General features: G+C 40.2%; 1 protein-coding gene across 1 annotated transcript in view; it reads left to right on the top strand.

The window, feature by feature from the left end:
- The window catches only part of TNRC6B (trinucleotide repeat containing 6B), a 46,380-nt gene extending 32,482 nt beyond the window's left edge, over window positions 1-13,898 (top strand). The window contains exons 12-22 of the mRNA XM_009577477.1: window positions 422-517; window positions 759-933; window positions 1,330-1,356; window positions 1,391-1,468; window positions 1,671-1,847; window positions 6,586-6,732; window positions 6,990-7,085; window positions 9,577-9,897; window positions 10,301-10,371; window positions 12,235-12,374; window positions 13,340-13,898. Coding sequence (XP_009575772.1) covers window positions 422-517; window positions 759-933; window positions 1,330-1,356; window positions 1,391-1,468; window positions 1,671-1,847; window positions 6,586-6,732; window positions 6,990-7,085; window positions 9,577-9,897; window positions 10,301-10,371; window positions 12,235-12,374; window positions 13,340-13,730 — 1,719 coding nt within the window. The 3' untranslated portion in view covers window positions 13,731-13,898. The remainder of the gene's footprint in view (window positions 1-421; window positions 518-758; window positions 934-1,329; window positions 1,357-1,390; window positions 1,469-1,670; window positions 1,848-6,585; window positions 6,733-6,989; window positions 7,086-9,576; window positions 9,898-10,300; window positions 10,372-12,234; window positions 12,375-13,339) is intronic.
- Window positions 13,899-13,905: the final 7 nt, after the last annotated feature.

Below are 13,905 nucleotides of genomic sequence, written 5' to 3'. Positions count from 1 at the left end.
TTCCCTCTTTGTTGTACAGGAAAATACAGCCCTGTTAGAGGGCAGCAGATAAACTAAACAGGCCTGTGTAATTATTGTGAATGTTGCAGTGGGTTAGTAATGATTCTAAACAATGTCTTTATACAGAAAGCAGTTGTTTGTTGATTTTTAATGAAGTTTTCTTCAGACTTGTAGTCATAGTGATGGTAATAAAGCAGGTACTAGTAATGCTGTTGCATGATGTTAAATTAGAAACAAATGAAGGCTATAGTATTCTTCTAACGCATTCATTGTCGTTTTATTTGAGTGTGTAGAATGAGAAACGGTTTACCTAAGTTCTGAGCAAAGCATTTGCTCATTTGCTAGTGACTAGCTCCTAGCAATTATATTTTGCTTGATGAGCTCTGTATTTCCACCCTTTCCACACCCACTTATCTTGTAGGCATGTCAGCTCCTCCTTCAGCAGCAGCAGCAGCAGCAGCTGTTACAGAGCCAGAGGAAGTTATCTCAAGCTGTGCGACAACAGCAGGAGCAACAGGTGTGGCACTGTTTTTGTCAATCACAAGAAGTATAAAGCATGCTGGGAAAATGCAGTCTGCAGCAAAGACGGCACTGGCTTTAGTAATGTCATCTGCTCTCTTCAGTTTGCACTCTTCAGATTGCACTTTTCAGAGAGCAAGGTCCTTTGGATCTCTTTCAAGTCACTGTTTCTTCATGTTTACTGGAATTCTGTGTTACAGTAAGGATATATCATCCCCATTTTTTTCTTTCATTTGCAGATTGCTCGTATGGTGAGCGCCCTCCAGCAGCAGCAGCAGAGGCAGCCTGGCATGAAGCATTCACCATCCCACCCTGTTGGGCCGAAGCCACATTTAGACAGCATGGTACCCAATCCTTTGAATGTGGGTCTCTCAGATTTACAGACCAAAGGGCAAATACCTGGATACGGTTCAGGTAAGTGCTCTGTGGAAGGAGATTTGGTGCATTGCCTATAGTTACTGTATTAATACGGTAATTGCATTACCATATTAGCCAGTTATGTCTGTGTTGAGAAGTGAGTAGTTTATGTATAAGCACTAGAGTGAAGGTTACAACAAGTGTCAACTCGTGATCAAATTGCATTATTTTTCATTACGTGGGAAGAAGACAAACCTAGTAACAAAGCCTATCTTGGTGGCATACTGACCTAACAAGCTTATTTGGAAGTTGCCTCTTGAACATTTCATTTCCTACTGTTGATTTTTTTTTTTTCCCCCCCACCTTTGTTATGAGCACAATGACTCCCTGTTTGAACAATATTTAAACCAAAAAGAGTGAATGACAATGGAGTTTTGTTTGTTTGTTTCACAGGCTTTGGCTCAAGTGGCATGGATTATGGCATGGTGGGAGGGGAAGAAAGAGGCTGGAACAGAATCCCGCTTTAAGCAGTGGACTATGATGGAAGGGCTGCCCTCTGTGGCTTCACAAGATGCCAATATGCACAAAAATGGTGAGAAGGGGACTGGTTATTTTGGGAATGCCCTTGCAGTATCATCTTGCCAGAGGTGAAATAGCTCAGATGAACCTATGCTTCAAGTTAGTTAATATCTTACCTCACCAGTACGCATCTTAAATATTTTTGATTTTAGTATTCCATACTCATAAAGACCCCAACCTTTCCTGAGTGTAAATGTATCTTTTTAATGCTTCAGGTGCAATAGTGCCCCCTGGAAAGGCTCGCGGAGGATCGCCCTACAACCAGTTTGACATAATTCAGGGCGACCCACTAGGTGGCCATGCAGGCCCTGCTGGTGATAGTTGGTTACCTGCCAAATCTCCACCAACGAACAAGATTGGAAGCAAATCCAGCAACGCCAGCTGGCCTCCAGGTATTACATAAGGGCAGGGGTGATGTCCTACCTTTAGAGTAGGTGTGCTGGGACCTTTCCTCATCATACTTTTTAAATAACCACTGCAAGGAAAATATTTGCTTGGCCTATCTCATTTTTTAAATTTCTTCCACATTAAATTAGAACATAAATTTTGAATTTCCAGTAAAAAAAATTGCTGGGCTAAATATGAACTAGCTGCCGAATTGCCGGAATAGTATTTGGTTTTTGTTAGCTGAACTCAACTCTTCTGTAGTTTGGTGACTTTACACTTACAGAAATTTTCATGAGAATGCTTGTTCATAGAATACACGATACCAACTCCCTCCTCTTGTATTGAGTCCTCATTTGTGTTGTGTTAGGCTGACACAGGGTGTAAAAATTCTGATTGATAGCATGGAATTAGAAAGCAAAAGATGCGAAAGCTTGTTTTTTGTGATGGTGGGAACAGGATTTTCTTGTCTTGACCTTTTGTATTTTATGTAGCATGAACTTTTCTTCTGGCAATTGTTTGCAAATATGATCCACTGTGGACCACAGTGTTTCTTTTGCCAGCAGTATTGGTACAGTATGTATACAATGTGTGTGCTATCCTGTTCTGGTTCACCTTTGCTCATGTCGCGTAAAGGATGGAAGAGTGTTGCCATGTTTCAGTACTGCTCAGCAATCTTGTGGCTTGAGTAGAATTTTCTTGCTTTTTGGATTACAGGCAGTAGCACGTTCTTTAAGTCATCTAGAATTTCACTGGCAGAATTTTATCTTTCTGCTAGAAAACTCAAATATCTAGGAAAAATAACACTCACATTATTTTCTGTATAAATCAATCATTAAACACAGAGTGGTGTCCTTGAAGTTGCATGGATTAATCACTAGTGCTGTTCAGAAAATAGTGGGTGCTGTGCTTTTTCTCTGCCTGGAAGACTCTTAACATTCCAGGAAAACATTCCTAACTGCAAATCCTCTGCTGTGTATCCACTCAAGCACAAAAAAGTAAAGGTGCACATACATCTCTTGGGCAAACCAGTAGCACAGACCTTGCATCAGAAAGCCTAGGAATCTGTGTGACAGATACAACTACAGGAAACCTACTAGTTAAAGTTTTTTATGTGGGAACGCCTCAGTGTCCAACTCTGGCAAGAAAATGTTTTCTGATGAGCTAACAGAGTTATAGAATTGGTTACCTCAAGAACCTCTGCACACCCACGTTTCATACCACTGGCTGCTCTCTGTAGAGGTGTATTTGCATTACATTTCTATCAGCCTGGTTGTTCAGTACTGAGATTCTTGGGCTGGAGTTACTGTCATAATGCCAGAAACCCTCAAAATTTAATTTTTCAGGTCCTTTCGTAGACTCATTGTTGCTGAACTTGTTTCTTTAGTCACCATTCCCCTATATAATACTGAGAAACACAGTACTGCTTGGAGTGTTAGGAGAGGGATGTGAGGATCAGCTCTGCCATGTTGCAAAGTTTTGGAGCAGCCACTGGCTCTGGCAAGATTCTTGGTACCAGAAGGCTGTTACACAAGCAAGAAGCTGAATAGCTACTCTTTGCCCCTCGTTGATATCCTAGAGCTTCCTTAGTGATACCTGCAGTCCCACTGTCAGTCATAAGTAAAATTTTTGCTGTTGCTGACTGCCTCACCACTGTGAGAGGATAGCTGGAGTTCACGAATCCTGAACATAAACTCTCACACTACATCAGTACCATCCCTAATTTCTTATGTAAATGAGTAGCCCATGGCTGTGATTGCAGATGTCACGTAACAGATCATGGGTTTTGGCATGTGGCTTTTATGCAATTATTGCTGTATTGCTAGCCCTCTCTTACGAGGTCCATCGACTATTGGGACAAGTGTTATTGACCCATAACCATCAGCCACTTAAGCTATCTCATAGCCTCTCTAGCTTATTGGCTTCCTCGAGAAGGAAAACTAGCTGAAATCAAGAATAAAGACCCAAAATGATTTTACACTGTAGGTCCTTTTTCTCTGCAAGCTTGTAGATGAGGCCCAGTGTCAGTTCCTGGCATGGAGATACAATTTTTCTTCCTAGTGTTGGAAAGTAAGTTGTTAACGAAAACGAGTTTACAAGAGAGAACCTCTTGAAATGGGTGCATTTTTCCTTTGAATGAATACAGTGGTCACTCAGCATTCACCCTGACTACACCTTTCACGTTTTCCTCCTAAATGCCATCTGCTGCAGAAATTCTGCCGTTCAAGAGAGCAGTATTGTTCAGCACAAAGATAAATGAAGTGGTGCCCAATCAAACTGATATCACAGCTGGAGGTGAGAGCAAGTTTTGCTGCATTGGTGAGAACTATATCTTTTGGTTATGTCACACAGACTTACATACCTAGGTAATACTAGACTGTAATTTTCCCATTCAGGAGCAGTTCAGTCATATACTTCAGGCAAACTGGCCTCAATGTGTCTGTCATGGTTTTCCTAATAATCTTATCTTTGAACTTTTTGGGAGGACCTTTCAAGTATCAATGGAGAAGTGCACTTCATGTTTTCTTTACTTAATCTAGAAATAAAAGAGCATGTCTGTAGGGAGAGTTGGTGAATGTGCATGAGAATAACTGTCAGTCCCAAAGGATAGTTTGGAAATTTGTCAGTACACTGAAGGTCAAGGAAAACTCTTCTCCAGACCAGGATTATATTGATGAATGAATGTGTTTATATACAATACACCTCATCTTTGGAGCCTTGTTTGAATATTCCTTAACTTTTTGATGAGAGTTCATTATGCACTTAATTTTCAGTCTCACCAATTTACAGAAATCTTTACAAAGGCAAGATTTGGACTTACCCTTTTTTTTTTTTTTTTTAAACAAGTTCTAATTTCCAGGTCCTAACCTGGGTTCATGGATTCTTTATCTCAGAACAGAGAAGGTCTTGTGATTAGATCAAAGAGCAGCATTGCTTGTTCCTTAAGCGTAAGGTGGTCCTGTTTGTTAGGGGATTGCAGTATTTTGGCAGTAGCTGAACAGATTCCTTCCTTGATGCAGTGCTGATTGCTCATACTGTTAGAAATGTTGATACCTGGTATCCTAGATTATTTTGTTGAATTACTGAAGGTTGGGAGATGTGACTGAGATATACAAAATTATGAAGACAGCGGACTAGATAAATGCAGAATTGTAATTCTGCAAATCCTGCAACACTAGAACCATGGTGCAACCACTAGACTTAAGAGGATATAAATTTTAAATAGATGAGACCTTTTTTTTTTTTTTCTGTCGGGAGTGGTGAACTTCTGGAATGTGTTGCTTTTAAAGCTTCTGGAGGCAGATGGTACTAGCCAGTTGAAACAGTGATTGGATAAACTGATGGAAAAATAGTTTCACAAGCAGGTGCTAGTAGGTAAGAGGGTATTCCTGACATCCTAGATAGAAGGACTATGGATGCTGGGAGAGTGTGAGGGCAGTAGCCTACAGATAGTGGCCAGGTTTGTATTCTATCCCTAAATGGTATCTTTTCTACAACTGTTAGCAGAATACTGGGCTAGATGGACCGCAGCTCTGACCCAGTGGGGCATTTCTTATGTCTTCTCTGAGATTCTCCTGCCAGTGCATTATCACAATCTAATACTGTCCTTCCTATGCCAATTGTTTGAACCAATAGTATCACATTTTCTTCTGTATATGTCTGTGAAAGTCATAGTCTTGACTATGCTGCTTCATTACAAAGGTGACTGAAATGAACCCTTCCGTGCCAGGTTCACCCTACGTGGTTTCATTCCAGAGAGCACATATTGGATCCCACTTTTAATCATGGATTTTTAATTACATTCAAATATTCTGTCATTAATTATTTCAGAACTTCATGTTGAAATAAAGGTATCATTCTATATCCTGGACTTGTATCTACAAGGGGTGAATCTGCCACCTTGGCACTCTTTACACAGTTACCCAAATTGTCACATGGTATCTGAAGCTTCTTTACACATTTTTGTGTTTGGCCGTGTTACTTTCTTATCACTGCTTCCAAAATTGACCACAGCACTTTATTAGTTGAAGGAAGAAACTCGGAGAAGGAACCAAGTTACTGTTCTTTCCTACAGTAACTGGAGTTTATGTTCATCCTTTATATAACTCATCCTCTTCTCTTAAAAATCTGGCATGCCTGGAGCTATAGTTGAAAGGAAACTAAAGCATGATAAGTATATTCCATCTCATTGTGAAGCATGAAGAACGTCAATGAGTATATACATTGCTTTTACCACAAGGCATCTCACCTTAGCATTACCTCAGTATTGATAGGTAATGTATAAAGTGTGTGTGCGTGTACCTGCAGTGTAAAGTGTCAAATGTTGTGTTTACAAACTCTTACGGTAGGTAGCCTTTCCTTGAGAAAGGCTTCTGCACACGCACAAAGTATGTGTGCAGAATCTAATCTTATATAATGTAATCTTATCTATATTAAAAATACATATATAATGTGTTAAGGAAGGGTGAAACTATTGAAGCCTCATCTGAATGTAGTAAAACAGAAATAGTCAAAGGAATACCATGTGCACTTGCACCACTTTTTTGTACTGTAGACTTGTATTCAGACACTAGAGATTGTGCTGTGAAAAAGGAATGTGAAACAGATTTTAATTAAGAAAAGTCTTACCTTTCTGAGGAGCAGTGTAGAAGACAGTTATTTAACCTCCTAAGTAGCTTCAACAGTTACTTCCAATAAATGGCATTGCCCTGTTTGCATCTAATTCCTTTTTTCCTCCTGTTCCAGAATTCCAACCAGGAGTGCCATGGAAAGGTATACAAAACATTGACCCTGAATCTGACCCCTATGTGACCCCCGGAAGTGTGCTGGGGGGGACAGCCACATCTCCCATTGTAGATACTGACCACCAACTTCTGCGGGACAACACCACAGGTAAAACAGTGAACAACTGGTATGTGATTATTTAAGTCATCCTGATACTCGAGAATATTCTGATGTTCCTGCCATAACAGGGTAGCAGTATTGCATTTGACTAAGAAGGAAGCCTGTGTGCCTTTGCACCGTAGCTGTGTATCACATGAAAGCTTGGCATTGGTACAAATCATGGCTCTCTTGAGGTTTAACAATATTACGGAAACTCTATGAAATTGGCCTACTCTTCTCTTTCTCTCTCCTTTTCCCTTTGATAGGGTCTAATTCTTCCCTCAACACCTCGCTGCCTTCACCTGGTGCCTGGCCCTACAGTGCCTCTGACAATTCCTTCACCAACGTTCATAGCACTTCAGGTATGCAGGCTCCAAAACTTACCTGGACAAAGCATTTTCCACTTATTCACTAGTTCTTCGTTCTTGTTCGACTTTGAATATTTAGTCTTTCAGTGATTTCTGAGGAAGCTTGGAAATCAAGATTTGAGTTGGCTGATCAGATAGTTTTCCTCCTGATGATAAAATACTCTGTTGTAGTTGCTTTAAAAACTAGACTAAGATCCTTTGCCCTTCCTCCCACCCCGATACAAAATTCTTAATTATGCAAATTAAATAATAGGGTAGCAGTGAGCAGCAAATGCAAAAGGAAATTAAAAAAAAACACATGCACAATCTGTTGACATGTGTAAGGGGTTGGGGGACTGTCGTAATTTTTTAAACTTACCTGCTCCTGTATGTATGAGTTAAGGAATTAGAGTAATAAGGTAAGTGATTTTATTCATTTTAACTTTAGAGTACTGGAGTCCTGTGAAGGGGATGTTTTTGCCTCACCTTTTATAGCACTCATCATTCCCTGAAACCTGAAGAGAGAGGGGGCTTTTAGTCCTCTGGCTTTTAATAGTTGGCCTGTAAATAGTAATTTAGGTATCTGCCTCAGATCCTTGGTAAGAAGGTCTCCAAAGCTTTTCTGTGAAAAATGGTCTCTGCACATACTTCTGAGGAGCATGCTGAAAATACTTGCTCCAGACAAACCATTTGGATTTTGAACTTCTTACAAATGCCAGAGTTTTCTCTTGAGACTTCATTGTCTTGACAACTACTTAAAACTGAAGAATTGTGTGTAAATAGCAGAAATTATGAATATAGCTGAGAGCTGCATCTGGCCCAAACTTCATGGGTTTTGCATCTTACTGAATAAAAGCTGTGTTCATATGTTATCTCAGCATCTTCACAAAACATGTTGAAAATCCTATTTAGCCCTCGAGAAAAACAGTGTTCCTGCTGCCAGTTTGTGGGCTGACGTTGGTTTGAAGCAGTATCTGTGTATGCAGCATTCCAATGACATAAAAGATTTCTCTTTCATAGCCTGGGGAAAGGAATGACGTGTATCAGCTTCTTACCTCTGCTTAGTTTTTATCTAGTACATAAGAAAGACCCAAGAGATAAAAAATGATTGAAGTCATAGTTGAATTGAGGAAACTAGACCACTGCCTGGCACACATACCATCTTCTGCTCATCTTGTAAAACTACACACTAGCATTTTACAGCCAGAAAGCGGGTCATCTGAATTAGGGATTTAGAATTCACATATCTCTAAAACAAACTGAGTCTAGTGAAAGCAGGTTTTTAAGCACTTTAATACAGTTTCATAGGTTAGTGCTTGAAACCTGCTTGCTGTTTACAGTTACTGTGTTGTGGAAATATACTGATCCAACTGTAAAATGAAGCACGCTTTTACTTGCTGAAAGCTTTACGGTCTTGATTCCCAAATGTATTATTTTGTGACACCCTGTTATATTGTAAATGTGGATTTTTACCCTTTGTTTCAAATAAGTAATTTACTACCTTTTGTTAGTGAATAGAGCTTAATACATATATTTGCACACACATGCACCTGAGTTCTGATTAAGATAATTCATGATTAAGATAATTCACGACACAAGTGCCTTTTCCTGCAGATTGCCTTGTCTATGTTCGCTGGTTCTCATTACAGAACAAGGAGAAAAGAAATTACTTGAGCAATTTTGACTTTTGGTTTGGTTTTGGTTTGATAAATGTCCCTTGGTGTCGGAAGGTGTGGGAGAATTTGCGGTCTACCTTCTTAAGGAAAACCAGTTTAGGAAGAGCTCCCAAATACTCATTACCGATAGTGATGTTTTGGGGAGTGTGTTAATTTTTATTGGACTTTATATAAAGGGTTATTGAAATGTGTTAGGATATCCACTATTGGTCTTAACTTCTCCTAATAGGCATTTGGTAGTGCTTTCTAGTAAAAAAATGAATATGCACTATCAAGATTGTTTAAAAATCCAGCTGTCACACAGCTGAGTGGCCTTCTTTACGTGTTACTGTTGTGTGAACTCTGTATGAAATTTGTGATTCATGAGAAAGCTTTGATCTTATAGGAGGACATCTTTAGGAGGTAGCATTAGATTAGTAGACCAAGAGTGGTAAATATTCATTTCAGTTCTCTACAAGTTTATGGCGTGAAGAAGGTGCAGATTCATTTAAAGGTCAGTAGTGCCCAAAGTTGTAAGAAATTCTCAAATGAAATGTAGTGTGGGCATAAAAGTTGCTGTCCATGTTACTAATGATTGAACATACTGCAACTGGTTACATTATCATAAATGATCTAGGGATTTTTTTTTGTCAGTATATATAAAATAAGCAAAGATTAACTTACATGTAGCATGGCTTTTTTTGGTATGGTAAATTAACTGTTGTATGGTTCTGTGCTTTGTGCTTGTTTCCGATATAAATGCAGTCAAAGGGTTTACAGTGATAGTACAGTTAAAGGCTAGTTGAATCTCTTAAGTTTCTCTAATACGTACAATTTATTTAATCTTCTAGCAAAATTCAGTGATTACAAATCAACATGGTCCCCAGATCCCATAGGACACAATCCCACTCATCTCTCCAACAAGATGTGGAAAAACCATATTTCCTCAAGGAACACTACAGGGCTGCCCCGCCCGCCTCCTGGCCTGACCAACCCCAAACCATCATCTCCATGGAACAGCACAGCATCCCGATCGGTCAGGGGCTGGGGGGCACAGGACTCAAGGCTTGCCTCTGGTGAGAAGAATCAACTGATAGCACCATTGATCAGACCTGAGGAGTGTACGTTTTACAGCACTAATGGTTTGGAGGAAAGAAAGTTGCAGTTGTCTGGTAAAAGGACAAAAAAAGTTCCTTCTTGAAATGGAAATTTACTGTCAGTAATTGGGGTGGGGGTTGCGCAGGGGTGGTATGTGGGATCCCAGGTCCTGCTGCAGGGGATAAGTGAAGAGGGCTGGGAGCTGCCAAGAGGGAATACCTACTGCATGGGGCCTTTCAAGATGAGATGCTTTCTGTGGGTGGGAAATTCCTCGAAGATAAAGTCTAGTAAAAAATGAATCTTGACGTGAAATGTGAGGAAAGATGTGTTTTTGTTTTCAGGACTGAAGATTAGGCTTTCATTTATTAGCAGGGCTGATAATGCTGAATTTGTCTGAGATTGAAAGACCTGACCGTAAAGAAAAATGGTTTTCTTTGTATCAAATCTGTCTTGATTCCTCTGTCTTCTAATTTGCAGCATCTACTTGGAGTGATGGTGGCTCAGTTCGTCCTAGCTACTGGCTGGTTCTTCACAATCTCACTCCACAGGTATTTTCAGTTGTTGTCTCTGGGAACTTGTTTGCTTTACCGAGATACAGATTTCTGTATTCTTCAGTTGTTTCTCTTTGAATAAAATCTAACAAAATCAGATTTGTCAGCATATGCAATATGTGTTTCTACTGAACTGGGCTGCAGTCTGACTGGTTTTTCTATTGTAATCTCTTCAGCTAACTTAAGATGTTCATTTTTTTTCTACGTGACCATCATAACCTTTCATTACCTAGAGTTTCAAAAAAAATTATTGGAACAGAAAGATTTTTCTTAGAAGTGAGGATTAAGTTGCATGACCATAATGTGGAATGGTTTACAGCTGTTAAAGATACTGTTCTTTGGGATGTTGTCAATAAGAAAGCTGGTGTAACTGCCAGTTTTTACTTTGGTGTTTCCATAGTGAAACCACAGAATGTTTCCAGCACTCCTGCCAAAAACAGTCTAGTTAGGTTATTCCTGCAAGTATTCTCAGACTTGCTTCCATTCAAAATGAGTTCTGTGGAGATCCTGGTTTCAGCAATCCCAATTGGTCTGTACACAAGGCTTAGAAAAAGCCTATATGATTATCAGCAGCGCCCTGAGGTCTAGACGTAGCAGGATAATTTACCATGCTTCTACTACAGTCTAAGAAAGCATCAATATGAAAGGAAAAACTAAGGGTCTCCTTCAGATCACCCAAAATGGCAAACTGTGCTCCTTTCATAGAAAACACTGTTTTCCTTGATGTGAAGGAAACAGCAGTGGTGTCATGAAGAGGCGCAGTTCTAAGTCTCCCTTGTGCAAGGTAGTTTAATACTGCTTTAGGAATCATTTAATGGAAGAAGAATGTATTTTGGAGGCATTTAAGTTCATAGAAAAGAGAAAGAAGCAGATTATAATAGTCTCTTCCATAACAAATCCTCTATTCATTGTGGGTCAGTACACTAGAGAGAAGGAAGAGTAAAGATTAAGGTGGATTCAGGGACAGTATCTTCATTTCAAGTTTCTCTGTTTTAACTTTGTCCATATTTGTACCCACATACAACTTCCTTTTCCCTTATTTGAGGTTGTGTTATATAATAGGGGGGAAAGGGAGAAGGAAGAAAGTAGCACTTCCTTAAGTATCTGCACATATGGATCCCATTCGTGTGTGCATGTTCCTCTGGCATACCAGGAATGGAATCTGTCTGTACAGAACACCTTGGAGAACAGCAGTTACTGGAGGTAAGCAACAAGCTGTTACTGCTGCAGAAGGAATGTAGGCAACAACTGCTGTAAAAACATTAGTTCAGGAGGAATGAATATTGCTGGGTTTAGCGGAAAGATCACTGACTGTTTCTGTGACTTACTGTTTCATAAACCACAAGACAAAAAAGCACCAAAATAAATTTTAAAAACCCCTCATTGTAGAGGTGATATTTCCAGTTTTGCGAAGAACTTTTAAATACTGGTTGATCTAAATTCTACTGAAATCAGAGTGCTGGAGACTAACAAATTCTGGTTCCTTTGGTATAAATCCTGATTGCTAAAGATGGTGAGAAGTACAAGTTGTATATAATTACTGGAAAACCTGCCAACATAAGGATAGTGACAATGTAAGAAACTCAGTGAGGCAGCGAAAACTGGACTCAAGCTACAAGTGAGCAGGAAAGAGAAGTCGGATTATTCCATAAAGCAAAGTCATTGTAATTGTGAGAAGTCAAGGCATACTGGTTCTGTTTGAAAATTAAATCCTGTCACCTTTGCTTACTCCCCACTGCTTTCACCCATTTTCCTTTCTGAGAGCAGATTATCTTTTAATTACTGAGACGAAGTTAGGATTGAAGTTTATTTGGAGAAATAGTTACAAACATCTGTTTTATCCTGACTGTTCTTCCTCAGATCGATGGGTCAACCTTGAGAACGATCTGCATGCAGCATGGCCCACTGCTGACATTCCATCTGAACCTGACCCAGGGCACCGCCCTTATCCGATATAATACCAAACAGGAGGCGGCCAAGGCCCAGACTGCACTGCACATGTAAGCAATCCCCATGCCTGTTCTTTGTTACTACATTAGTCATTATGTACACGAAACATCTGTCCAGTGATATGCTTTGGAAACTCGTTTCAAGTATCATGGTTGGAAGGGAATCTTTCTTTCATCAGCAGAGGAAGAAGAGAAACAAAGATGCCTTCTGTTGTGTTACTTTAATTGCTGGCACAAACTGGCACATACAGAACTAAGAAGGTGCAAATAGGATGGAATTGTGACCAGTATGCACCTTACTGTACAATTTTGGCCATTTTATAAAAGCTTGTGAATTGTTTCAGATTAAAATCATTCTTACATGCGTAACCCAAATGTGTGGGAGTCTGCTATAGTTTTGAGGTACTTTTGAGATACCTGAAATAGCTTACTTGAAAAGCTGCAGATGTTAGGTTTCCTGTTCTTAAGCTTTTGGAACTGATTGTGGCTCTGGTATGTCTTGAAAATGTGGGAGGTTTTGAGGCAAAAGTCTTGGGGAGGAGAGAAGTGGTGTAATTCCTTAAACTCAGTGAAAACTTTTCAACTGTACTAATCCTACCCTGAATTTCACAGGCTTTTAACCTGTTCTTCTTCTGTTTTGTTTGAAAGGTGGCATATGTGCATTTAGCATGTTAGCTACGCTGTATGGGCAGTTTTATTGCTCTTGGTGTTAATGTTGAGGACCTTAGTTTAAATTTAGAAAGGTTTTGTTGCAGGTATAACAACTGAATGTTTGGGTGGGGTTGGTTAGTTTGCTTTGGGTTTTTTTTGCCCTCTTGTAAAATGGAACTTCTTGTGCTCTGAGTCAGTTTCACTGTCGAGAACAGCTAAAGTTTTCTGTGCTCGCTCTGTTGTGGCAAGCTGTATCTCCTTTTGTTTGGGCATCTCATAGTGTTGTTTCCATGCCTTCTGAATCCCTTGCCCTTACCTTCTGGCTGTAATTTTTTTTTTTTTCTTCCATCTATCTTGTCTTCTAGGTGTGTGTTGGGAAACACTACCATCCTGGCTGAGTTTGCCACAGATGAAGAGGTTAGTCGCTTTCTGGCACAAGCTCAGCCCCCTACACCTGCAGCAACCCCAAGTGCACCCACAGCAGGCTGGCAATCCCTGGAGACAGGACAGAACCAGACAGATCCAGTTGGACCTGCTTTGAATCTCTTTGGTGGGTCAACAGGGCTTGGGCAGTGGAGCAGTGGTGGCGGCGGCGGCAGCAGTGGGGGTGATCTCACAGGCGCTTCGTTGTGGGGGCCCCCAAACTATTCTTCAAGCTTGTGGGGGGTCCCAAGTGTAGAGGATCCACACAGAATGGGCAGCCCTGCTCCCTTACTACCTGGAGACCTTCTGGGAGGAGGGTCGGATTCAATTTGAACTTAGAACTTTCAACTCTGACCTCGTGACCTTTTTTGGAACAGCAGCAGCACTAACTTGACCTTTTCGTTTTTTTCAACTTGCAATAAATACATTTATAAAAGGAAAAAAGAAAACGGAGAGAGAAAAAAAGGTGGGTCATTGACAGACTGTCTGAGCACATAGTTGCCTCCCT

The sequence above is a fragment of the Fulmarus glacialis genome, unplaced genomic scaffold (genome assembly GCF_000690835.1).
Source record: "Fulmarus glacialis isolate BGI_N327 unplaced genomic scaffold, ASM69083v1 scaffold13005, whole genome shotgun sequence".
In the NCBI taxonomy this organism is placed as follows: Eukaryota; Metazoa; Chordata; class Aves; order Procellariiformes; family Procellariidae; genus Fulmarus; species Fulmarus glacialis.
Note: the sequence above shows the minus strand (reverse complement) of the source record. Positions and strands in the feature narration are given on the sequence as shown.